The sequence below is a fragment of the Giraffa tippelskirchi genome, chromosome 8 (genome assembly GCF_054371585.1).
Source record: "Giraffa tippelskirchi isolate mGirTip1 chromosome 8, T2T-mGirTip1v1.2.pri, whole genome shotgun sequence".
Taxonomy (NCBI): Eukaryota; Metazoa; Chordata; class Mammalia; order Artiodactyla; family Giraffidae; genus Giraffa; species Giraffa tippelskirchi.
Window position 1 is genome coordinate 123,758,291 of NC_137282.1, and position 24,932 is coordinate 123,783,222.

At 46.5% G+C, this 24,932-nt stretch overlaps 1 protein-coding gene across 6 annotated transcripts in view; it reads left to right on the forward strand.

Annotated features, from left to right (window-relative positions):
* Positions 1-996: 996 nt before the first annotated feature.
* The window catches only part of GCLC (glutamate-cysteine ligase catalytic subunit), a 44,607-nt gene continuing 20,671 nt past the window's right edge, over positions 997-24,932 (forward strand). For all 6 annotated transcript variants that reach the window (XM_081519856.1, XM_081519857.1, XM_081519859.1 and 3 more), the window contains exons 1-3: positions 997-1,599; positions 23,723-23,835; positions 24,652-24,834. In XM_081519856.1, coding sequence (XP_081375982.1) covers positions 1,450-1,599; positions 23,723-23,835; positions 24,652-24,834 — 446 coding nt within the window. In that variant the 5' untranslated portion in view covers positions 997-1,449. The remainder of the gene's footprint in view (positions 1,600-23,722; positions 23,836-24,651; positions 24,835-24,932) is intronic.

A 24,932-nucleotide genomic window follows, 5' to 3' on the forward strand; every position in this document is an offset into this window, starting at 1 on the left:
GGTGGGTGGGGGGTCCAGGAAGGGGAACACATGTAAACCCATGGCTGATTCATGTCAATGTATGGCAAAAACTATTACAATATTGTAAAGTAATGAGCCCCCAACTAAAATAAATAAATTTATAAAAAAATAAATAAATTAAAAAAAATAACTGTTGCTTCTTGACCTGCATACAGATTTCTCAGGAGGCAGCTCAGGTGGTCTGGTGTTCCCATCTCTTGAAGAATTTTCCACAGTTTGTTGTGATCCACACAGTGCTCACTAAATGTTAGCTGTGGTGTAAGGGAAGCTGGCACAGTAAGTACACACCTTCTGGTCTCAATACGTGTATGATCTAGCTGCTGTCACTTTCAGCCTCATCTGTCATCTCATCGCTCTGTTAACACGTTATCTGAACAATTATTTGGGGGCGAGGTACCTCGTTCCTTCCCTTTCCCGCCAAGATAGGGCCAACTCCAGAAGTTTCTAATATCTTCCACCTCCATGGTAAGCTCAGAGAAACGTCATTTTAATCACTTCATGGGTGAATTGCAACCCTTTGGTTGCGATGAATGGTGTCTGTGCCATGCAAAGAACCTATGTCATCAAATAGTTAACAGACAACACAAATACTTAATATGTTCACGTCTTAAACCCTATAGACAAATTTTCTTGCCACACCATAATGCTCTCACCCTGTTTTTACAAGTGTGAGGCCTTTCTCATCTAAAAAATAATCTGGGGGATTCTTCATTAGCTCGAATAATCAACTTTCTTCCTCAACTCAGTTTCTCTTTTCGGATTAGAAAAAAAGGATTTTCACAGAGATCATTTGCGTAAAGCAAGGCGGACTGCGGCCTCCGCGGATGCTCCCCATGGACTCCGCCCTAACCACGCCTCCGCACGCTTACCCCAGGCCCCCGAATCTCCGCGGGCGCTCGGCCCCGCCCCCGCAGGACCCGCCCCTTACCCCGCCCCTTCCGCAGCCTATAAAATCCGGAGCGGCCGATCGCGCCCGGGAGCGGCCGGCGGGCGGACGGGAGTACTGGGCATGCTCCGCGGCGCAGGTTTTGGTCACAAGTAGGAAGGAGCTAGTGCACGACACCGGCAAAGAGAAGTGCGAGCCGCCGCCGCCTCGGAGCAGGAGCGGTGCGGGAGCCAGAGCGGGCGAGGGGTCGGGCGGAGGGCCAGCCAGCCGGCCAGCCCGGCCTCGGGTTCGCCGCCGCCGTCCGCGCGGTGCGCCCGACCCCTGGATCGGTCCCCGGGACGCCGAGGACCCCGCGCCTGGGAGCCGGAGGGGACCGGACCCTCCCTCCACCGGCTGGGGCCCGAGGGCGCCCCGCCCACACTCCCCACCCCGGGGCTGAGCCGCCGCCGCCTTCTGCGGGCAGCTGAACGTCCGGCCCGCGCCGCGCGCCCCGAGCCCAGAGCGGCCGCCGCCGGCCCCGAGGGTGGAGAGAGGGGGCGGCCATGGGGCTGCTGTCCCAGGGCTCGCCGCTGAGCTGGGAGGAGACCCAGCGCCACGCCGACCACGTGCGGCGGCACGGGATCCTCCAGTTCCTGCACATCTACCACGCCGTCAAGGACCGGCACAAGGACGTGCTCAAGTGGGGCGATGAGGTGAGCGCCCGGCCCCCCGCCGCCCCTCGCCCCTTTGTTCGGCGAGGCCCCGGCCCCCTCGGTCCGCGCCCTGCGCCGCGCTGCCCCGAGAGTGCCCCCGCGCCCGCGGGCGTCCGGCGCTGTCCAGGGCCCTGCCTGCTCAGAGCCTCTGGCCAGGCGTCTCTCCCCCATTCATTCATTTGGGGTTCCTCTCCATTCAGCAGACGCGGAGCAGGCGCTGGGAAGGCGTGAGCGTGCCAGAGTGGGACACTGGGTGCCTGGGGGAGTTTTCAGGCTGGGGTGTCTGCCGCCGCCGCCTATTGATCCACTGTCCCCGTCCCGTCTCAAAATGCCACTAACGTGAAAGGGACTAGGTTGGTTTCAGAAGGCCGGTTGCTTTTCGGGATCAGGTCTAAAGGCTTTCACTTCCGCTTCACCTCATCCAGGTACCTTTTAAGCCTCCAGCTTCTCATCAACCACCCCTCGACCACAACTTTATAGGTGTAAATTAAAACAAATTATGGGAACTCGGAGAGCTTCAAAATTATGGTTTGTTAGTGCCTTTCCATGGCCCAAATTTAACCCGTAAACTTTCCGAATCTGAGCTTCCCCATGTGTGCGCTTCCAGGTGAGATGCCTCTAGACTTTCAGTGTTGAACCATTATTTATTGGAAGGATCTGGAAAGCGCTGCCTCCTGTTAAGAGTCTTTTCTGCCAAAGCTTTCTGGGCCTTGTCTTCCTGTTTTTAAGAATCACTTGTGTATACAATTCGAATCAAGTGACTTCTCAAAAGGTCCATCTGTTTTTCGTGTTTTACGGTCCATGGCTTGCTCAGGTGTAAATTATTTACCTTCTCGGCAGTGTTATCACTCTTGACCTAAGTGTCAGGGTGCTGCTACACCAGTGCCAGATCTGTCTCCTTGCAAAAAGTTAGTTTTTCTATGATTGGAAAATGCCTCTGCCTCTCATAGTAGTTGAAGGAATTGTGCTCTTGTAAGCTAGAAAAGTAACTTGACTCGTAACTCATATTTCTACTATATGGTTTGCCATACTTTATTGGACAGAAGAGGGGTACAGTATGTATTTGGTGATAATTCTTCAGTTTTAGTGTAAAGCGCCTTGGTTTTGTTTTTAACAGCATCCGACATTGTATGTATTTGTGTATTGTGTGTATTTATGATCTATTCTTGTGTTCCCTCTAGATTTTTTTTTCTCTCCCACATCTCCCTTTCCTTTTTTTCCACTAACAAACCAGTGTCCTTAGCAATGAAGAGGTTACTGTTTAACGGAAACCATGAATTAAAAAAGTTATCTTAGATTTAAGAAATAACCCACCGACCATTGATTATTCCTTTAAATTGTGCTTCAGTCATGTCTGGGTAGAGTGTAGGATTTTCACAAAGAAATTCCTGCCTGCCAGTACTGACAGTCCAGTTGGGAAATGGGCAGCCTGACCCAAGGGGAAGACTTGAGATTATGTAGACTTCCCAAGTGATGAAGAGGAAAGCCGCACTCTTCCTCCTCCTGGAATGGCACTTGACTGACACCTTAGTCTGCTCCAGGTTGGTCCTCTCTTCTGTCCTTGACCTGGGGCATTGAGATGCTGATTCTCCATTGTGGCACTTCTGCATCTCTGGGCAGAGAGAAGATGTGACTTGAGGGTTGGGGGTGGGGTGGGATCTCATACCTAAGTATTTGCTGATGTTTCTGTACCTCTAGCGTTATGTAAAGGTAATCACTGTTATGTTACTGAAAATTACTTTTCAAACTGGAGATTGTGATCCATTAGTAGGTTCAGAAATAAATTTAGAAGATTTTAGGAATCTAATTTTTTTATAACAGATCTTTTGTCCGAAAGGGTACATGACCCGATTCGAGGTTGGTTGAATCCAAGGCTAACTATGGGCCTTGAGCATCTGTGGATTGTGGTGTCTGGTGGGTCCTGGAACCAACCCCTCATGGATACTGAGGGATGACTGTATTCATTTATGTATTGTGTGTATTTTATGGTCTTTCCTCCTTCGCTAGATTTTTGTCTCTCCAAGACTGTAAAAAATGAAGAGTAGGATGAAGTGTATCAGCTTATCATACATAGCAAGGATATTGTGTCAAACCTGAATAATTTGAGTGTGTGGGGGGTGGTATGTTGGGTGCCTGTATTGCAGTAAATTATTACTGTGGCTGTAGTTAAAGGAGTTTGGAAGTCAGGGTCCCGCACTGATCGTGGCAGACCTCTGTGTGAGGCGGGGTACTGAGAGCAGGACAGCAGTTAACGCTGTTAGCACTGACCCTTGCACTTGGTGGGAGCTCCCGTCACAACTGCTGAGTGACGTCTGCAGGCAGGGTCAGCCCTCAAGTGAGCTTGTCTGTATGCAGAAGCCTAGGCGACAACCAAGAATCAGGCCGGGCAGATAAAAGTGGGGAAGGGTGTGGTGGGGGCTGTGGCCGCGGAGATGCAGGTTGGCCCCACCAGACAGAAGGGGGTGTCTGGGGCATGATACGTTGGGCTGTATTGGTGTGATACCAAACACTGCTCCTTCTGGAGGTTTTGGTGTTGTGCTTACAGGACCATGGGCTTGGATTAAAAAAAACAAGGAGCCTAAACCCATGGCTGGAAGGAGAGCCTGCCATCTTGGAAATGCCTGGCGCTAGGGCAGTGTTTGGTGGTGTTTATCAGGAAGAACTTGCGCTTGGAGCTGCCCTTGTGTCATATTCTAAGGCCTGCCAATGGCCTATATGGTCGTGAGCCTCGGTTTTCTCCTTTGGAACAAGAGAGAGGTGCTCCTCTTTGAAATCCCCCTGGGCATAGCTCATCTTTAGCCTGCTGACTGGAGAGCAGGAAGGCTGGCACCAGTCACTGGTGAAAGAGGTTCTATCGTGCAAATGTGTGTGCTGGCTTTTTGGAGCTCAGAAGTATTTTCCCGTGCGAACCTTAGAAACAGGCAGATTCCCAGGTCAGCTTACAGGTGTAGGTTTTGCCTTGAATGTGGCCAGTCCCAACCCCAGCCACCAGTGATCCTGCTGTTTCTGGGGGGAATCGAAGTTTTAACCCCCAGGTACAGAGAAGATAACTTCATGCAGGCCCAGGATGGGGGTCTGGGGAAGTTGAGATGAGTGTTCCTGGGGGCCCTGATGTCTGTTAAGCCGCCTTTTATGCAAAAAAAAAATAAGCACTTCTCTCTCCTCAGCCCACACATGTTTAGGTACAGATTTTGTTTATAACTTGGAGTATGCACATTAAAAGACAAACCTAGGAAGTGTATAAAAGCTGCACATGTTGCGGTAAACACGACTCCAGTATCCCTCTAGCGTCAGCTACCTGCCAGCCTTTTCAGCTGCTTAGTGGCACAAGCATTATCAGAACTGAAATCTGTCCAACTCCAGGTACCTTTCTTAAACACATTATACCAGGTTTGGGATTGTTTACAATGTATGAGATTTCATCAAATTTCTTCCAACTCTCCTGGTTAGAGAGTTATCAGAAAAACATTTTAAAGGAAACATACGTTTTTCTGAGTTTTTTTTTTTTGACCCAGTATTATAGTGGCTTTCAAAGGAAAGAAGGTCAGTTGCCCTCTAATTAGAAGATATAAGTACATGTGAACTTTTAAGAGGAAAATACGTCTTTAATATTTATGAGTGCATTGGCATCATGCATAAAACCATGAGATGGATTTATAAAGGGCTGGCATATCACTCACTGAACTTCAAATTACTGTGTAGGTTGAAGATGCTTACATGACTAATTAGAAAATGCATAGCTTGTTAATAAGCTTATGATTTTATAGCAAAAATAACATCCTGAATTATAAATCTAGAATGGACAAAAGCATAGTCGTTTGAGACTAATCGAAGGTTCTGTGTAGCTTTGGACAAGTTACTTAACCTCTCTTAACCTCAGTTTTGTCATCTATAAAACGGAGAGAGTAATACCTTCCTTATAGAGTTAGTAAGATTAAATGAGATAATGTTGGTGACATGGCTTACAAGTCAGTGCCTAGTCTTTTAAGTAAGACTCATAAATGGTAGCTTAAGATGTGTACTTGGAAATGTTTAAATATCCAAGATACCTCTTTTAAAATGTCTCATTTAAATAGCCATGGTCTTTGGGGAGTGAGGCATTCCATTTTTGTGGGTTTTTAACTGAAATTTGCCATTCACATGTAATGGTGTTCCATTAGCTTAGTCATGGTTTATTGTATTTCTGAACTGCATTTCAGAATTTAAATTGTATTTTTTAAATGCATTATTTGACACTGACTTCTTAGAATAGGGTTTTGAGCACAAATTCCTCTGAGAGTCATGCAGAGTCCATCGGTCATCGTGTGTTCTCTGCACATAAAGCACAGTTGCTGCATCTTTCCCTCTCTTACCATCATCATGGACATTAACAGCACTTACTGACATTCTAAAGCTCAGCAATGAAATCCAGGGAAAAGAGTGAAACGTGGTTGGAGCCTTCTGGTGATTCCTCCCACCCCAATAATTACCTTTTCCAACCAAAAGGTTCATTTTTGAAGATTAGAGAACCAGATCACTGACCCTGTGTGTACAGTTGAGGTTTTGAGCTGGATTTGAGCTGCACTGGTCCACTTTATACATAGATTTTTTTTTTTTTTCAGTAAATATGTACTACGTGATCCAGACCATAAAATTAACATGCAGATGTCAGGCTATGGAGATAGTCGGCATCGCTGACTCCCTCCTGGTTCGAGGGTCAATTTCTTGTATGTTAGGAATTGAGTTTGGGTACCTCCTCTGGTGTCCATCTCACTTTGGGATTTTTTTCCCCTTGTTCATTTTGTGTTGTATTGTTTTATGTGGACTTTCTTTTTAAACCAATTTCATTGAGTTATAATTTGCATACAATAATACGCACCCATTTTAAATGTAGAGCTGAGTGACTTTTAAGTGTATACAGCCAGATATCTACTACCACAGTCAGAATTTTAACATATGAAACATGTATGTTGTATACACTTTCATGCCCTCCAGAAGTTCCCTTGTGTCCTTTGCAGACATGTGAGACTCACAACCCCTCAGGTGATTTCTGATGCTTCAGGCACCGTCTTTGGGAAGCTGCCCTAGAGAATTCGGGCCTTATCTAGATAAAGAAAAGGGAAGTCATTCCAAGCAAGTGAGCAGTGTAGTAAAGGTAAGAAGGTGAGAGGTTCTGTGCCTGGTGGTGGTGTCAGGGCAGTGAACGGGCAGGATCAGCATGCAGAGGTCTTTGGATACATAGAAGCTTTGCTGTACCTTAAAGGCACGAGGAAAACACAATGGAAGGAAAGGTTTATTCCTTAATTATTGCTTCTGTACACCTGGCTCACCTCGAGGATGTTTTCCAGACTTCTGAGTGAATTACTAACACCCCATCGTATCCCTGTTGAATTCCTCTCCATGAAGAGGAATGTCCAGGATACCATTTCTAGTGGTACCACTTCCAGAAATGTCTAGAAATGGTGTTAGCAAATGGACTTACAAGAACTCTGTGGGTAGCTTCATTTTAAAGGAGAAACCTCAGTTAAGTTCAGTGTAAGACCCCCATATCTTAAGAAAAGATGGCAGAATATTATTTGAGCCTCTCACACAGAATGTATGTTTCTGAATGTTTGTTTTGACACCTGAGGCATGTTGTTATATGGGGCATTACTGCTGTTGCATTAACTGGATAGACCGTATCCTAATGAGCTTGCTTATTCATAGTCTCTGTTTATACATTTGACCAAGTTAGGTGTATTTTAACAGCATTATTTAGATATAGTTGACATAAGCTGCACATATGTAGACTGTACGATTTACTTAGTCTTGATATATATATAATGTGTGTATCTATATACACATAGACCTATGAAACCGTCACCGCAGTCAACATAATGAAGATGCATCATCTCCAGAAATGTCCTTGTGTCCCTTCATAACTCCTTTTCTGTCCCCCACTTCTGCAGGCAACCGCTGACCTGCTTTCTGTCACCATAGCTCAATTTGCATTTCCTGGTTTTATATCTAGGAAATCACACGGCATGTACTTTTTGGTCTGGCTTTTGTTCTGAGACTCATTTGTTTGTTGTTGGATGTATCCATAGTTCATTCCTTTTCATTCCTGAGTAGTATTCCACTGTGTGTATACACGACAATTTGTTTATCTTTTCACTGTTTGAATTGTATCCAATTTTTAGCTATTACAAACAAAACTATGAAAGTAAACGTTCAAGTCTTTATATGGACTTACGCCTTCCTCTATCTTGTTTATTATGTAGGAATGATGTACGTTAACTCTTGAAGGAAACTACCAAACTTTTCCAGAGTGATTGTACCCTTTTGCATTCCCATCATCAGAATATGCTAGTTCCAGTTCATCCACATCCTTGTCAACACTTAATATTAGTCTCTTTAATTTTAGCCATTCTAATTGACGTGTGGTGGTATTTTATTGTATTTATTATTTGCATTTCTCTAAGACCGCTGATATTGAGTACCTTTCCATGTACCTATTTGCCATCTGTATATTTTTTTTTGGCGAATTGTGTTGAAATAATTTGTCTGTTTGAATTGTTTTCTTATTACTGTGTTTTGAGAGTTCTTCGTATTCTGGATGTAGGTCTTATATCAGATACATGCTTTGCACATTTTTGTTCCCTGTCTGTTTTCATTCTCTTAATTGTGTCTTTTGAGGAACAAAAGTTGTTGGTTTTGATGAAATCTAATTTGTCTTTTTTTTTAAGGATCATGTTTTTGGTCTGGTATCAAGGAAATCTTTCCTTAGTGTTACATTTAGGCCTATGACCCTTTTGGAGTTAATTTTTGTATATGATGCCAGGTATGGATTTTGGGGTTTGGTTGCTTTTGCACAGTGCTCTGGAACAGCTTGTTGAAAAATCCTTTCTCCGTTGCTGAAGGCCTTTGCACATTCTTATACTGTCAGTTGCCTGTGCCTGTGTGGTTTCATTTCTGGACTCTCTGCGCTGTTCATTGATGTATTGTTCTTTATGCCAATTACCACACTCTTTTTTATTGCTATAATTTATAATAAGTTTTGAGACCAATAGTGTTAATTCTCCAACTTTGTTCTTTTTCAGCTTGTTTTGATTCTTTTTAGGTGCTTTGAATTTCCACATGAATTTTAGCACAGCTTGGCAGTTCCTACCCAAAATGAACCCTGCTGGGATTTTGTCTGTGGTTGCATCAAATTTATAAATCATTTGGGGAGAACTGACATCTTAACAATGAACTAGAGAGTTCATTGAACTAGAGAATAAACAATGAACTTCCAACCCAGGAACATCTCTCCACGTCTTTGTTTTTCTGTCATCAGTGTTTTGTAGTTTTCAGTGGACAAGTCTTTCATGTCTTTTATCAAATTTGTCACTGTTTCATATTTTTGATTGTAAATTGCATTACTCTTTAAGTTACAATTTCTGATTATTGCTAATATATTAAAATAAAATGGATTTTGTGTATTTATGTTGTATCCTGCAACCTTCCTAAACTCTTTTTTGAACAAACGGCATACAGTTCTAGTAACTGTTTTAATGTTTTTGCTAATTCTGTCTTTGTCATTTAAGGTAAGGTTCAATTGATTTTTTTTTTCCTCTTTATTTTCAGTAGGTTCCTCTGCTTCTTTGCATGACTGATAATCTTTGATTGGATGCCAGATGTCATGAATTTTACCTTCTTAGGTGCTTGATATTTGTCTTGTCCTAAAAGCTTTGTTCTGAAATATAGTTATTTGGAGATGGTTTGATAAAACCATCTTGATAAAACCATGTTGAGCTTTGACATCAGCTCAACCAGTAAAGAATCCACATGCAACGCAGGCGACACAGGAGACTCAAGTTCAATCCCTGGGTCGGGAAGATTCCCTGGAGAAGGAAATGGCAACCCACTCCGGTATTCTTGCCTGAAAAATCCAAGGGACAGAGGAGCCCGACGGGCTACAGTCCAAAGAGATGCAAAGAGTCGGACACAACTGAGTGACTAAGCACATTTGATCCTAAGCACATTTGATCCTTTCAGGTCTGTCTTTTACAATTTGTTGGGCCGAGAAGTCTCAGCTTAGGACTAATTATTCCCTTCTGCTGAGGCAAGGCCTTCAGGAGGACTTGCTGCAGTGCCCTGAACTAGGAGTCACTCGGTTCTGGCCGGTGGGAAGGCGCCCTGTCCCAGCTTTGGGTCCTCGCCTCTCACTGTGGGTCAGGTCAGTGCAGAGTCCTTAATGCAGACCCTCTGCAGATATCCAGGGTTGTTTGTGCAGCTCTCTTCTCTTTGGTCCTGTGACCTCTAATTGACTTGGTTCCCTCAGACCTTCAGCTCTCCGTCTTCAATTCAGGGACACCTCCCTTCCCTGACAGGCTCTGCTTTACCTCCCTGCCCAGGGTCTAGTGCCTCTCTGCAGGCAGGAAGCTGGGACATTTGTCAGACTCTCTCACTCAAACATTTTCCCCGTATCACAGGTATCTCTGCCCTTTGTTTTCTAAAGTTCAGTGTCTTGAAAATCCTTTTATATATTTTCTCTCTCTTTTTGTTGTTTCATGTGGGAGGGTAAAATTGATCACTGTTACTCCATCTTGCGAAGAGTTGACTCATTGGAAAAGACCCTGATGCTGGGAAGGATTGGGGGCAGGAGGAGAAGGGGACGACAGAGGATGAGATGCTTGGATGGCATCACCGACTCGATGGACATGGGTTTGGGTAAACTCCGGGAGTTGGTGATGGACAGGGAGGCCTGGCGTGCTGCGGTTCATGGGGTCGCAAAGAGTCGGACACGACTGAGTGACTGAACTGAACTGATCTCCGTCTTGATCACAGGTGGAAGTCTTTGCTGCACCTTTTTTGTTTTTCCTTCAGCTTTGCTCTCCTTTATCTGTAAACTTTGTCCAAAAGCTTGCACTCGTACTTACATCTCCAGCAACCTGGATTTAGCCAAGTGTTTAAAGTCAGGATTTTCTTTGACTTTATGCTGTAATGTTCATTACTTAGTATCTCTGTTCGTATTTGGTTAAAACACAATTATTTTGAAGTTCGCGTACACGTGTAAGAATGGGCTAACTTGAAGGTGGAGCACAGCTCAAGTCTTCTTCCAAACAGTTGTGTGATCTTCGGTACAGAACTTCTGGGCCACGGTTTCCTCATCTGTAAAACTAACCGAAAACTTCTATCATTTGGTTTTGAATTGTGTGCTTACTTGTATATATATGTGTGTGTGTGTATATATATATATATATATACAGTTCAAAGGAGGAGGGCATGGCAACCCACTCTAGTATCCTTGCCTGGAGACTCCCATGGACAGAGGAGCCTGGCGAGCTCTGGTCCCCGGGGTCACAAAGAGTCGGACACGACTGAAGCAACTGAGCACAGCACATACGATTCAGAAAACAAAAAAATAAAACCCTTTTGGTCGCACTGCATGCCTTGTGGGTTCTTAGTTCCCTGACCAGGGATTGAACCTGTGCCCCCACATTGGGAGCAGAGGTCTTAACCACTGCGCCTCCCAGGAAGCCCCTGCAGTTGTTTTTTTTTTTTAATAATTTATTGGGATTCCCTGGTGGCTCAGTGGTAAAGAATCCGCCTGCCAATGCAGGAGATACGAGTTCGTTCCCTGGTTTGGGAAGACCCCACATGCCTCGGAACGGCTAAGCCCGTGCGCCACAACCCCTTAGCCTGTGCTCCAGAGCCATGCGCTGCAGTTACTGAAGCTAGCCCCCTGGAGCCTGTGCTCTGCAGCAAGAGAAGCTCCCGCAGGGGCCTGTGCACCACAACTAGTGAGTATTCCCCGCTTTCCAGAACTGGAGAGCCCTCAGGCCGCTGAGCTCCTCTCTAGTCGCAGCGCTCCGGCTTCTCATTGCGGGGCTTCTCTCGTCGCAGAGCATGGACTCCAGGGCACAAGGGCTTAAGCAGCGGCTGCACGCAGGCCCAGGAGCTGTGGTGCTGGCTTAGTTGCTCTGTGGCCTGTGGGGTCTCCCCAGCCCAGGGATCTGACGCGTGTCCCCCTGCATTGGTGGGCAGATTGTTTACCACTGAGCCACCAGGGAAGCCCTACAATTTCAACTGTTACCTTTTCAGCTATTTAACTGTTTCAGAAAAAAACTCCACATAACTTACGAAAATCAGGAAATGTGTACAAGAGATGGTAGAATCCATTTCATTTCCTTATCCTGTTACCTTTTTGGGTTTTAGCATTTTTCAAAGAGAACATATTTTACTGGCTACTGGAAAAAGTAATCTAATTACAAACCCATAGATATTAGGTTTCTAGAAACTTTTAATTTCCTACATAAACCTCTTTAAGCCTCACAGTGGTTCTATTTAAAAAAGCAGGATGATTTTGCAGAATGTTTCTTTCAGAAAAGCTAAGACTTCAGCTTCACTTACGTGTGGCAAAACAGTAATGACTTTATTTCCGTGATGGATGACTTTTATGTTCCCAACCCAGGGATCGAACCCAGGTCTCCCACATTGCAGGCGGATTCTTCACCAGCTGAACCACCAGGGCAGCCCGGGTCCCTTCAGAGGGGGTGGGAAAATTGCCTGGGAAGGTAACTGAAGGCTGGGAGCTCCCACTGCAGAGGGCGCCTTGTTGCCAGGGAGGGGAGAGAGTGTCGCCTGGAGTGGGGGCCGGGGGGCTGGTTCCTGGGGATCTGCTTGGGCCTTCAGGTTTGCGACCCTCCAGGTGAAGAAGCCCCTTGCTGGTGCAGCAGAGATACTGGGCAGACCGTGCAGAAGAAGCCGCAGCAACATCTGGGCTGGCCGTGTGTGTGGTGGGGCAGCCGCAGGCCTGCAGACAGGGCTAAAACTGAGGAGGGCGAGGTGCCTGACCCAGAGAGGAAGCCTGGCCAGCGCCCCTGAACCCCGCTGACCCCCACGAAGGACCCGGGCATGTGTGGGACCCCAAGAAGGACAGCGGGGGCGGTAGGTCACCCTGGGGGCAGGGAGGGCAGCAGGCTTTCAAGGGGGTCTGGGGACGGGAACGGAAGTGAGCCTGAATTGGCCGGTTAGGCAGGGATTGGAGGGTTTGGCAGCGACCGATCCCGAACATATTAAGAAGTTGGGAAAAGAGCAAGAATTGGTTTCCTGCCAAGATAAATGGCATAAAGCCTGTGCGTGTTTTCACAGCTTGTAGGGTCCTTGAAATCTTGATTGTGAGTCTCAGAAAGAAACAGAATTGAGCTCGGAAAGCGTATGCATTTTGGTCACTGAACTTAGTAGCCAAGGGGATTGTGTACGGAAACTGATCATAAAGGACTGAGTAATTTAGAACGATGACCCTGAATCGCCTCCTCTTAAAGGCTGAGTTTCTCAGATATTGTTTGAGAAGTTAAGGAATCATAATAGGCGTTAGACTTCCAGCCAAAAGAACACACCTTCTGTAGGCATCCAGAAAGCTCGGTCACCTGTGTTGGTGTATTTTTGGAGAGTTCCTGTGGCCACGGCCCGACGCTCTTTGGAGAGCTCTCAGTGTTCTGAGATGTTTGTGTCTGCTATGGTCAGGATTTAGTAATTAAACTTATTTCCACAACAAGATTACAAAAAGAACCCCCAAACCAAATGTTCCTAATTACACAGATGTTCACACAAACCCACTGTCTTGTCTCCCATGCCCCAGGCCCGTTTTTTGGTCCTGTAGATTCAGTTAACTTCTTTCTGACCTGCATGCGGAAGAAGCAGGGTTTTAAACAAACCCCGGAGGCCATAGCCTCCGCGAACGTTTACATTTTTTTTTTTTAATTTAAAAAAGGTTTTTTGTTTGAAAGAATATGCTGAGGCCTGGAAACCTCAGAGCAACCTAGAGAGGTTATTTGGGAGCACTCCCCTCATTTCCCGCTCAAGTGTTCACGTGTTTACACAAGTTGGGCGCTTGGAAGGCACACCATCCAGCACAGCCTGCAGCGGCCCTGCTTCAGCCCCAGGCCGCTCTGGCTGGGTGAGAGGGATCCAGGGGTCAGGATCTGCTGGCCCCAGAATGCAAACAGCCACAGCTAGGAAGCAAGTATGTAGCACAGAGAGCATGCACTTTACTCCTGGAAGCCTGTTCCAAGCCCTCACCCGAGATCACCCACTTCATACACAATTCCTGCATGCCAGTCATCTCCTTCCTCCGCTCAGGATGAACTACCAAAAGCCAGTTGAAGCAGAAATGAGAGACCAATGCCAAGAGCAGCTTGGAGAAGCGGATCTAGGCGCAGTAGCTGGTGCCTGCCTCCTAGATCCTTGCTCTGTTATGACTCGTTAAAGAAATGAAATTGCCCAGAGTCTGAAGCCTTAATAAATGGGAGTGTGTCTACTGTCTTCCTCTTGTAGCATAAGAGGATATAATCAGCTTTAGAAAGATTTCCACTGATGAATGCATACAATTTAAGAGATCGTGTGCAAGAAGGGGTGAGCCTTGGGTAGCAAGACAATGCATTTGAAAAGAAACTCCCTTCCTGGCAATACAGTATATGCAGTGTCTTGCATTTGAGAGGGAAAGAAAAAGAGATGGTCCTATACTGTGAGAATTTCTGGAAGAATGTAACTACAGAAATAGTAGTTTAGAGTTGGAAGGGACACTGTGGGTTTTTTCCGTATTTTCCAGAAATTAAAACATGTTCCGAATGTCCGTGATTGTAATATTTGTGAGGAGAGAGGGGAAATTACGACTGCTCTGGCCAGGATAACCACCTTCCACAACTTCACCAGGCCCAAGTGTGCGTGGCGCCCTTGAACGTGGGGCCAAAAGCGGTCCTGGTGTTGGGGGTCAGCCAAGGGTCCACTGAAGAGTGGGCACTCCCTTGACTGGAGCCCCTCCGGAGCCAGCTTCCTGAAGGCCTGCGGCCAGAGCTTGCCAAGCAGATAGCAGAGGCCCTGAAGTGGTTGGTTGCCCAGAGGAGCATCAAGGCCAGCGGTCCCCTTGGTGCAGCCTGGGGGGCGGGGCTGGGGAGGAGGGGCGGGGCTGGAGCAGCCAGGCAGCCGCGCGGTGGGGTGCTGCCTTCCTCTCAGTGTGAGACCTTGGAAGCGCTTGGTCGGGAGGGGAGTGACTTGATCCGTGCCTGCTTTCGCAGTGCTAATGGGTGTTGCGCCAGAAGGCTTTCCTTTTACTGAGACCCCGAGTACCTGAAATACATGGGAAGCAGGGTCAGGGTGAAATATTTATGATATTCTGCTCTATTTCAAGGCTTTTGGGTAATGATTACAGACCATCATGCCTCCCTAAGAACACTTGCAAGACACCGTTCTGCCTCAGTACGTGTGTCCCTGTGCTGAGACCTTGGAAAGTAATCACCAGTAACAGGAGGATACGTGGACGCACTTCCGCTTTAGGCACTTGACAGGCATTATTCTTTGTAATCCTCGCTAGCGACCCCCTGAGGTAGGCGTTATCCTCTTTTTATACAAGAAAAAAATGTACAGCCCTTACTTAGATTTAAATGAGGCTCCAAGCCGAGAGGAGGCTGAAGGTGGAAGGGAAAGGAGTAGAGTGAGGGGTGGGGGACAAGGGGGAGTGGGCTGCTTTGATGAAGGTCGACAAGCGCTGGCTGTGCAAGGCGCTTTTGGTTACCAGATGGCCAGTGATACCCTCCCGGTGAAATGCCAGTGTGCTTTCAGGTCTGAAATGTGGGGAATGTGCAGTCAATTTCTCTGTCCACAGGGCAGATGTTAACGGGTTTAGTGATGTGGCTGCAGCCTTCTCAGCTAATCTTCTGCTGGCAGCCCAGCCCTGGGAAAAGCGCAGACCCGCAGACCCGCAGACCCGCAGACCCGCAGACCCGGATGAGCCTCTCTGGGGATCAGGCTGACCTCACCTGATAGTTATGCTAAGGAGCGGACCTTGGACCCAGGCAGCAGGCAAGCGTCAGCGCCCCAAGGCAGGAGCTCTGATGTATCTGAGGTTGTAACCTTTCCCCGTGAATTCCAGGCTTGGTGGGAAGGGGCTTGGGTTACCGCATCTCTGACCCCCAGACCCCATCTTCAGCAGGTCAGAGCTGCTGGTGGGACCTGCCACAGCGTCCAGGCACCGCCTCTGTGAGATGCGGTTATGAGAGACCCTCCCTAAGATGCAAGGACATTCGACTTGGGTCTGAAATCCTGGGAGTTTAAGGGGCCCTCTGAACACAGCAGTGACTTCGGAGTTGGACGTCCTGTTTCAGCACCAGCTCTCAGTCTCCTTAGAAAGCATCGCCCCTTCCTTGGTTGGGTGGGTTAACCTACCACCAGTTCCTGAGAACGAAACCCCTGAATTTCTCATATCTCCACGGTGGTCCCTGAACTGAGGCCAAGTTCATCGCTAAGCACACTCACAGAGGCCGAGCTTGCTTTGTCCCTCTTTTGCCTGGAGCCCAGAGCCCGTCCTCCTGTAGCTCGGGGCTTGCCTGCAGCTCGTGGGAGTCCTTCAGGGGCCCTCACCCCTTAAATCCAAGAAGTCACACGTGCCTACTGTCTACAATAAAGGAGAGGATGGGTTTTTTCCCCCCTTTACTGAAAGGTCTCATTGTTGCCTTTTATGAGATTCATCACTGCTTTCCCTCACTGCCCTCTCCCAGCTGTGCGCTGCAGAGCAGTGGTCCACAGCACCCTCTCTTGTCAGCCACTTGGTGACCAGGACCCTGTTCTCAGGAAAGAGCCAAGGAGCTTACTTACTCTCAGAACCCGGATGGTTCTAATCTGCAGGTGTTTTGAGATAAATAAGAACTATTAATGTGCTTCCCTGGTGGCTCAGACTGTAAACAATCTGCCCGCAATGCAGGAGACCTGGGTTTGATCCCCGGGTTGGGAAGATCCCCTGGAGAAGGGCATGGCAGCCCACTCTAGTATTCTTGCCTGGAGAATCCCCATAGAGAGAGGAGCCTGGCAGGCTACCTTTCATGGGGGAGTCGGACACAACTGAGCCACTGAGCCCAGCGCACAAGAACTGTTTCTAGGTACAATGTTGTTTCTTTAGGAGGAAGTGGCTTCTGGCTTAGGTTTCTTAGTTGCAGAGTACGCATGTTTGCCACAGCAAACATCCCCTTTGATAACTTCACACAATGTGCTGTCTTTTCTGAGTTTAATTTGTGAGAGCAGACCAGTTGGGTTCTGCCAGTGTGGTTCAGAAATAAGATAGGAGTGCCTTAGTCTGGCCTTATTTGTTGTTCAGTCGCTCAGTCATGTCTGACTCTTTGCGACCCCACGGACTGCAGCAATCCAGGCTTCCCTGTCCTTCACCGTCTCCCAGAGTTTGCTCAAACTCATGTCCGTGAGTCAGTGATGCCATCCAACCATCAGAAAATTAAAACCACATGCCTGACATGTAGTGGCATGGTTAAAAAAAAAAAAAATCAGCCAGTGTCACTTCAGAGGCCCAGAAGGTAGAGGTCTCACACCATTTGTAAGACAGAAAAGAGCCAGTCTGCATGCAGGATTCTCTTTGAACCAGCAGCAACGCGTCAGTGAGTGTGTCCAGATGTAGTTCCAGGAGGTGGGTTCTCTCAAGCTTAAGTCCAGTGCTGTCCAGTACCACTTGCTGCAGTAATTGAATTGTTTGCAATATCCAGGTAGGAACTTGGGAACTGAAATTTTTATTTAATTTTAAATCCAAGAAGTCACACCTGCCTAGAATCTACAATAAAAGAGAGGATGGGTTTTTTTAATTTTTTTCCCCCTTTACTGAAAGGTCTCGTTGTCCCCTTTCTGAGATTCACCACAATTTTCCCTGCTCTCTCCTGAATCTTAAAAGTTTTTCACCAAGGCCTCATATCTTAATCTTGGCCTGGGAAGAATTTGTTTTGGTAGTGATTCAAGGAAGTAACTTTACTTAATCATAAAGGAAATTCGTCATTTTACGCACTGTTGTATTTGAGATTAACGTATTATAAATAGCCTCCTGCTTTGTTAGCTGAAGTCCAGGTCTAGGACATGCCAGCGGAAGACCAGGCCAAGGTCACTTTATTTTGTGTAAACTTCCCTGGTGGGCACCCTGTGTCATCCTGTGGTATGAAATGGCATTTCATAGTAGGGAAAAAGTCAGAATATAACAGATATTCTATGAGTGATGTGACTTTTTTTATTTTGGGCCTGTGTGTTTCTTTTTTTGTTTTTCTATTGAAGTATAGTTGATTTACAATGTTGCGTTTCAGGGATACGACAGAGTGGTTCAGTTATATGTACACATGTATGTATAGACATACACACACATACATATATGTATATGTTTTTTTCAGATTCTTTTCCCTTAGAGGTTATCACAAAACACTTGAGTATAGTTCCCTGATGTAACTTTAGAGTGAACTACTAAAACGTTTCCTTTTGGGGAAAATAGGACAGGTTTTAAAAGAACATCTGTACAGTTACAGTCTAAAATATCACCGTTTACAGATGGTTCCTGGACTTGTGGCAGTCACCTCAAGTTCATCCACTGTTTCAAGCACAGCTGTTCTTATCTTGCCGCACAGGTCTTCGCTGTTTCACTGCAGGTGATTCTGAAACCAAATAGCATCGCCGTGGCTGGCACGTCCTTGGGTGCTCCACGCTTGGGTATCATGCTAGATATGGAAATGGGTGCCATCCAGTTGGATGGTTGCAAGTGCTCAAAAACATTGGTCATTAATATTTGCTGTGTGAGGGAACCATCTTCTGGGCAGAAGACATGGTCACTCGCTTTAAAGCAGTTTATGATCTAGAGGCAGGGGTGGTGCACTCAGTGGTGTATCTCTGGGCAGCCAGCCAGGTGATTACACTGCAGTTAGGGTAGTCATCGGGTGGGGGGCTGTATTTATGAGGACCCCCTCCTTGGCCTGGCCAACCCCTTGCCCCAGGAAGCCTTCTGATCCCCCAGGCGGGACCAGACCTCCTGTTAACACAGGCCCAGCTCTGATGGTCATCCTGAGCTCCTGCCAGACTGTTTAGCTCCCTTGGGCTATTGACTGTCATTCCAGGTCCCACGCGAGCCTGAGAGCAGGAGTCATCCGCCTGGCTCTGCACCTGCGTTGCTCCCAGCGCTTGCTGAAGATAGGACTTGGAGTGGGGGCCGCAGGGCTCTGCGTTTCAGCACTCATGGGTCACCGGCCACTTAAGAGCCTGATCACAGGATGTCTTCGGGCTTGTTCAGGAGATCAGTGTAAGGAGGAAACGAGGTTTCTTAGAAACAGCAGGTGGTTCCAGTAGGAGTCAAGAGTCTTCCCTGCTGGGGCAGGTGAACTCGAGGAGCTGGCCCTAAATCCTGACTCGTGAGTTTCAGTAAGGTGGCTGCAGCCCCCACCCGACAGCCCACTCCTCCCGGGCTGAGTCCCCCACCCTGCCCCCCTCGGCCTGATCACCTGGGTACAGGTGTATAGTGGTGGAGTCCACTTCCCAGTGCCTGGGAAGCAGTTAGGGACTCACTGTCCCCAGGGACGTGCTGACGGGTCCCTCTCTTTCCAGAGGTCGGGCACACGATCGGTTAGATCGTTAGAGAGCTGGCCCAGGGACCTTTGTATAACTTTGTTTCAGAGAGATTTGAAAATTCCTTTTTTCTAATGTACACAAAAATTGACAGAGGAACTTTCTCAAAGTACTGTCTCCCTAAACAGGGAATCGTCTGTAGCTGATTCAGAGTCTTAAAGATCTAGATTCCGAATCAAGCAGTGTTTTCATCTCTGGGAAGCAGAAATTTAAAAATTAATATTTTATAAAATGTCTAGGCTTTCCTCGAATTCTAAGCTTCCTGAAACCCTTACCATCATGGTAGAGTATCAAAATGCCTTTTACAAAAAAGAAAAGAAGAACATTTTAATTTTAAACTAGTAAGTGCCATTTAATGACTTGAATTCTAAAAATGTCAGCATTTTACTATTACGTTAACAGTACTGTTAACTTGAGCTTTAATGCCACAAGTATTTTACTGTCTGTGTTCAGTATTGACTTACATCACCCTCAATTCAAGTTCTTTATTTTTATTGGCCTAATTTCAGGTGAACACACAGCACCTCCCGCTTGTGCAGACCTGCACTGAATGGCTGGAAGGCTACTTTTGTCCAGGTCCTTCCTAGCAACCCTCTATCATAAGTAAACCACGTAATAGTCTTTTGCATGTGCTTTTGTCTTTGATTCAGCAGCTCAGAAGTATTAGTGACTTTTATCCTAGTGGGATAACATTTAGTCTTCTAGCAATAGAAATTTAAAGGATTTTAATTTTATTTGTATAAAAAGTAGTGCACATTTTAAGTAGAGTGTCTCAAAAACTGATCGGGCATTTCTACTGGGCCTGTTCTCCTTGCATTTAAAGAGACAACCGACGGGCACCAAACACTAGAGCCTTAAATTATTTGCAGGGAGTTGTAATCTGTTCAGAGAACAGATGGCTATTTTTGCTTCTTCCAAATGATATGCTAATCGTGCAGATTTGAATTAGTCACTCTGTACCCATTTATAATGCTCCTTGGGTGTCTGCTTTTAGAGCCGTGTTGTGTGCCGTGCACGTAGAGACACTGCACCACGCCGGCATAGATGCTATTTGAAGTTAGGAAGCAGAGGCCAGTCCTTAGAATCATGTTGTGTACAGAAGGGCCTCGATATCCTGTTTTGCTTTCCCTTTGATTTTTTCTTTTCCTCTCATCCTTTGTATGTAAATAGGAAGTTTAGGATGGGGACAAAAATCCAGAAATAATTAACTCCCTGTGGCTTTAAGTATTTTATATTGGGAAAGCATTCTTCTAATGTATCGCTTTTCATTAACTGAACCAAACTCCCTTACAGTTCTAGCTTGACACGAGTTGTTTATTTGAGGACTTGTATGAACTAGAATAAAGAGATAAACGTAAATATATTGGGATGGAGAAAGGGGTGAATAAGTCACCAAAAAGCTGAGAGGCTAAAGAAGTCTTTTGAGCCCTAATGCAGAAAAATGGAGGAGGTTGTAGGGGACAATTCAGAAAGCCTTAAATTTGAGTTTATAAAATGTTCAGGGAATTCTAGGCCTTCTAACTGAACTTAGATTTTATCCAAAAAATAAGTAAATTTTATCCAAAAGTTTCTCTTCTTCTTGTAAATACTCTGTTTTTCTGTTTCGCTTGCTTAATGAGATCATGAGTGGTTATTTTTTAATTAAGGAGAGTTTGCTTTGTTAGCGTTTTAAATGTCACCCATTTGGCTGATATTTAAAACTCAAACTGAGTTTGAGCTTTCTCTTCTCATGCCCTACCCAAGCTTTAAACTTCTGGGCCAAGCGTGATTCTGAAAACTGAGGATTTCAATGATTTCAAAACCAGGAAACTAACAAAAGTAATTGCAATATAGGTTGTTTAAATTGGAACCAAAGTTCTTGCTCATTTTGATAAATAGACAGACAGTGGGAACCCAGTCAGCAGGGGAGTATCTCTTCATCTCTGTTTCCGGAAGCATGTTATCTTATTAAAAAGATAACTTCACCCCTAACAGGTGGTGCAAGGCAGATGTGTTGCAACCAGTGATCGAAGGAGGACGATTCCTTCTACCTGGGGTTGGGGGGGGGAGGGGGTTCAGAATGCAGCACAGTGACGGCAATCTGAGCTGGGCCTAAAGAGGCAAGCCAACCCATCAGTTTAGATCTGTACCTGTAACTGTGTGAGCTCCGCTTCTATGATGTAACATCAGGCCTACTTCATAAAGTGGAGGTGTAATCCAGTCTGAGAGATTTGCAGCCAGTATTAAAACCTTTCCCTGCCTCACAGCTTACAACAGTTCTTTTAGAAAACTTATCCCTATCCTTATCCAAGATTGAAATCCTCTATGGTCCTAGCAGCAAGTTGTGCTGGGCCTTGAGACCAGGCAGGCCCGGGTTCAGACCCCTGCTGACAGTCGCTGCCGTGGGCAGTCCGCTCAGCCTCTCTGAGCCTCTTTGTCCATCTGCGAAGTGGGTGATCGTGCCCACGGTGCGTGGTGAGTATGATGAGGATCCAGAGGTTCCTAGCAGACCACTTCTCATTATGCTTGTTTAAAGGTAAAGTTGTTTTCATGCTTAGGATATTTTCATATATCCCCCCTGAGACCTAACAAAGTTTCCTGTTCCATCAGGTTTTAGCTTTTCAGGAGTCCTGAATCTGTAGGTGTTACCTGAAAACTTGTAAATGTTGGGAGCAATTCCAGATTCTGCAGCCTGCAGCTTCCCGGCATTTGAACACTGAGTGATTGTACAGGTGCAGATCTCACGTTTCTGGTTCATGTACATAAATCAAGCCATCTTACTCATTTTTTTGAACTAAAAAATTTGTAATAGAGAAGCAAGAGGAGGGATTTGAACTCATCAGTAAGACGGCTGTTTCGATCCGTTCAGGCTGCTGTAACAGATACCACAGACTCGGTGGCTTAAGCAACAGACATTTATTTCTCACAGTTCTGGAGGTTAGACAGTCCAGGGTCAAAAATGCAGATAGATTTGGTTCTGGGTGAGGGCCCTCTTCCTGGCTTACAGTCGGCCACCTTCTCACTTTGTCCTCGCGTTGGGGAGAGAACTCGTCTTCCTCATCTCTTCTTAGAAGGTCCCAAGTCCCATCACAAGGGTCCACTCTCCTGACCTAGGTACACCCCCACCTCACAAGGCCTCACTTATAAATGCAGTCACATGGGGGTGAAGGGCTTCAACATATGGTTGGGGGTGCGGGACACTAGCATTCAGTCCTTAACAACAACTAATAAAAGTTAATTTAAAGTTTATTTTTTGTTGTCCTTTAAGCCTGTCAAGCTGTTTCCCTATGGTTACTAACATTTTTTCCCTTTTGTATTTTTTAGCTGAAGGGCCAAACAGTCTCCTGAATGGTATGGTTTCTCTGATAAGGATGTCTGACCCAGGCATCTTGCAAGGCTGGGTCAGCGGGTCCATGTGAATTAGGCACAGGCCAGAGCCCCGACTCCCGACTCCCGCAAGGGGAGCAGCTCACCCCCCGCCCCCAGGCCTGCTGCTGGGCATCCAGGCTTGAGTTTGTTTTTAAGGCTGGGATCTGGATTTACATGTGGAAGTCAGGTGGATAAGGCAGATAATGGGTGCATTGTTGCTTGCCTCTTACGATAAGCCAGACAAAGTAATTCTGGAGAACCGGCTGCCCTGTGGCACAGGTCTGGGGTCTTGTGCAAAGGGTGCTCTCAACATGTTTCCCTGAGTGATCCCACTCCCGTCTTTTCACCTACGTATGGATAATGTGTGTCTTATTATAACCGTAAATAGTGGTTCACAACCTTCACAATTAATACCAGCTCTCATGACTTACAGCACACAATTTCAGGGAACACAAAAGCAGGTTCTATTTACACTCAGCCCAGAAAAGTCTTATTTTGGTATTTCACTCTTGATTTTTATCAGAATTCCACCAGGTATTGTTATAAATGCACTAGTGCACCTTGAATTGTAAATTCTGTGTCAGTTCAGAGTGGGGAAGTGGCCTTAATTTACTCTTGAAAATCCAAAACAGAATTGCCGAACGTCTTCCCTGGCGGTCCAGTGGCAAAGACCCCACGCTCCCAAACCAGGGGGCCAAGGCTCCCCCCCTGGTCAGGGAACTAGATCCCACATGCCCCAACTAAGAGTCTGCATACTACAACTGAAGATCCCGCCTGCCACAGCTAAGACCCGGTGCAGCCACATAACTAACAAATATTAACAAGTAAAAGTAATGTAGAAATGTATGCTTTTTAAAAAAGACATTGCCAAAACTCTTAGGCTAACACTTCCATATCGATGTGTTTGATTATGATTTAACGGTCCACTAGCAGGGCTTATAGAGGGATGATTAAGTAACCTACCAGTGAGGAACGATCATCTACCTTGATGAGTCCGCCCAGGTAACCCCTTTCATAAATTTATAGTAAGCCCACCGAGGAAATACATTGTAAAATGTGAGTGCCTCTTGGAGCCGCGATTTACAGAATCTTATTTTCGAAACCTCTCGAAGTGCCGTCTGTCAAAGTGGGCATGTTGACCCTTCTGTGAGGGGCTACGTAAAACAGGAGGGGACAGACCCGGGTGAGAGCCCGGGTCCTCCTGCCAGACCCCTGTCGGCCGCTCGCTCCGGGCTTCCCGTCTCACAAGTGCCCGCTCCCGACGCGCCGTCCTGTGAGCCAGGGTGACCCTCAGCTCCCTGTGACCCTTCCCGACCTCCCTGTTTCTCTCTTTCCTGAAGGTCGCATCAAGCACGAATGTGGATGGAGGAATGTTCATCTTTCTCCCCTTTATTCCCAATAGGTGGAGTACATGTTGGTGTCCTTCGATCATGAAAAGAACAAAGCCCAGCTGGTCCTGTCTGGAGAGGAACTTCTTGAAACTCTGCAAGAAAAGGGGGAAAGGACGAACCCAAAGTAAGCTAACGGGCTGGGGGCTTGTTTTGGAGTTTCTCAACCTGTTAGGACCGCCAGAGTGACGTCTTTCCTCCCACGTACAGGAGACGGGATCCCAGCAGTTCAGGGCTCAGACTCTGGTTCCCAGGTGCCTGGGTTCAAATCCTGCCCCCTCTGCTTAATAGCTGAGCACCCTTAGGTGAGGGGCTTAGCTTCTCTGTGCCTCAGTTTCCTCTTCTGTAAGTCAGGGGTACCTCTTAGAGTGCTGATACGCTGAATACGTTAGTGAGCGCTTGGAAGAGTAAACGCCACATAAAGTCTGTTTACTATTTAAATATTAAAAAAAAAATTGGCTACGTGTTCCCAAGATCACAAACCACGATGCCAGAGAAAACTTGCAGATGGATTTTGTTTGGCTGGAAAGATGTTTTTTTAAAAATATTTCTTTATTTCAGTAGACAGAGGTGAAGGGGGCATGTTCATTTCTCGCCCACTAAATTTTGGGAGGTTGGGTTTGCGTTTGGAGCCCAGCGTTAAACTGAAGGAGCCTTCAGCCCTCACACCCCTCTCCGCAGAGTGGACAGGCTTGTTTGTCTTGAACAGTGCGTGCCCTGCGTGCAGCTCAGTTACTTATAAATATTTTGGACCCAGCACTTGTAACCCTTACACAGTTGAAGAGCTGTGGAAGAGTAACAGGCTCTGGGAACCGTAAAGCATTCTTGGCTTCCTGTATACCCAGTGGTTTCTAAATTTTTGGAAGCTGCTTTTTCAAAACTGAAGAGGGAGCAGACTGCAGCAGAAGAATAAGAGGGACCGGAAACCTTTTCTCCTCTGTAGCCATCCAACCCTTTGGAGACCAGAATATGGCAGCTACATGATCGAGGGGACACCCGGGCAGCCGTATGGTGGCACCATGTCTGAATTCAACACGGTGGAGGACAACATGAGGAAACGGCGCAAAGAGGCCACATCTCTCCTGGGGGAAAACCAGGCCCTCTGCACGATCACTTCCTTCCCCAGGTTAGTCCCTCTGTCCACGCGCGCAGCTGGCGTTTCAGAGCATCCGGTGTCCAGAGAGCAGATCACAAGCTAGCCCTTGAGCCCCGGCTCTCATACTG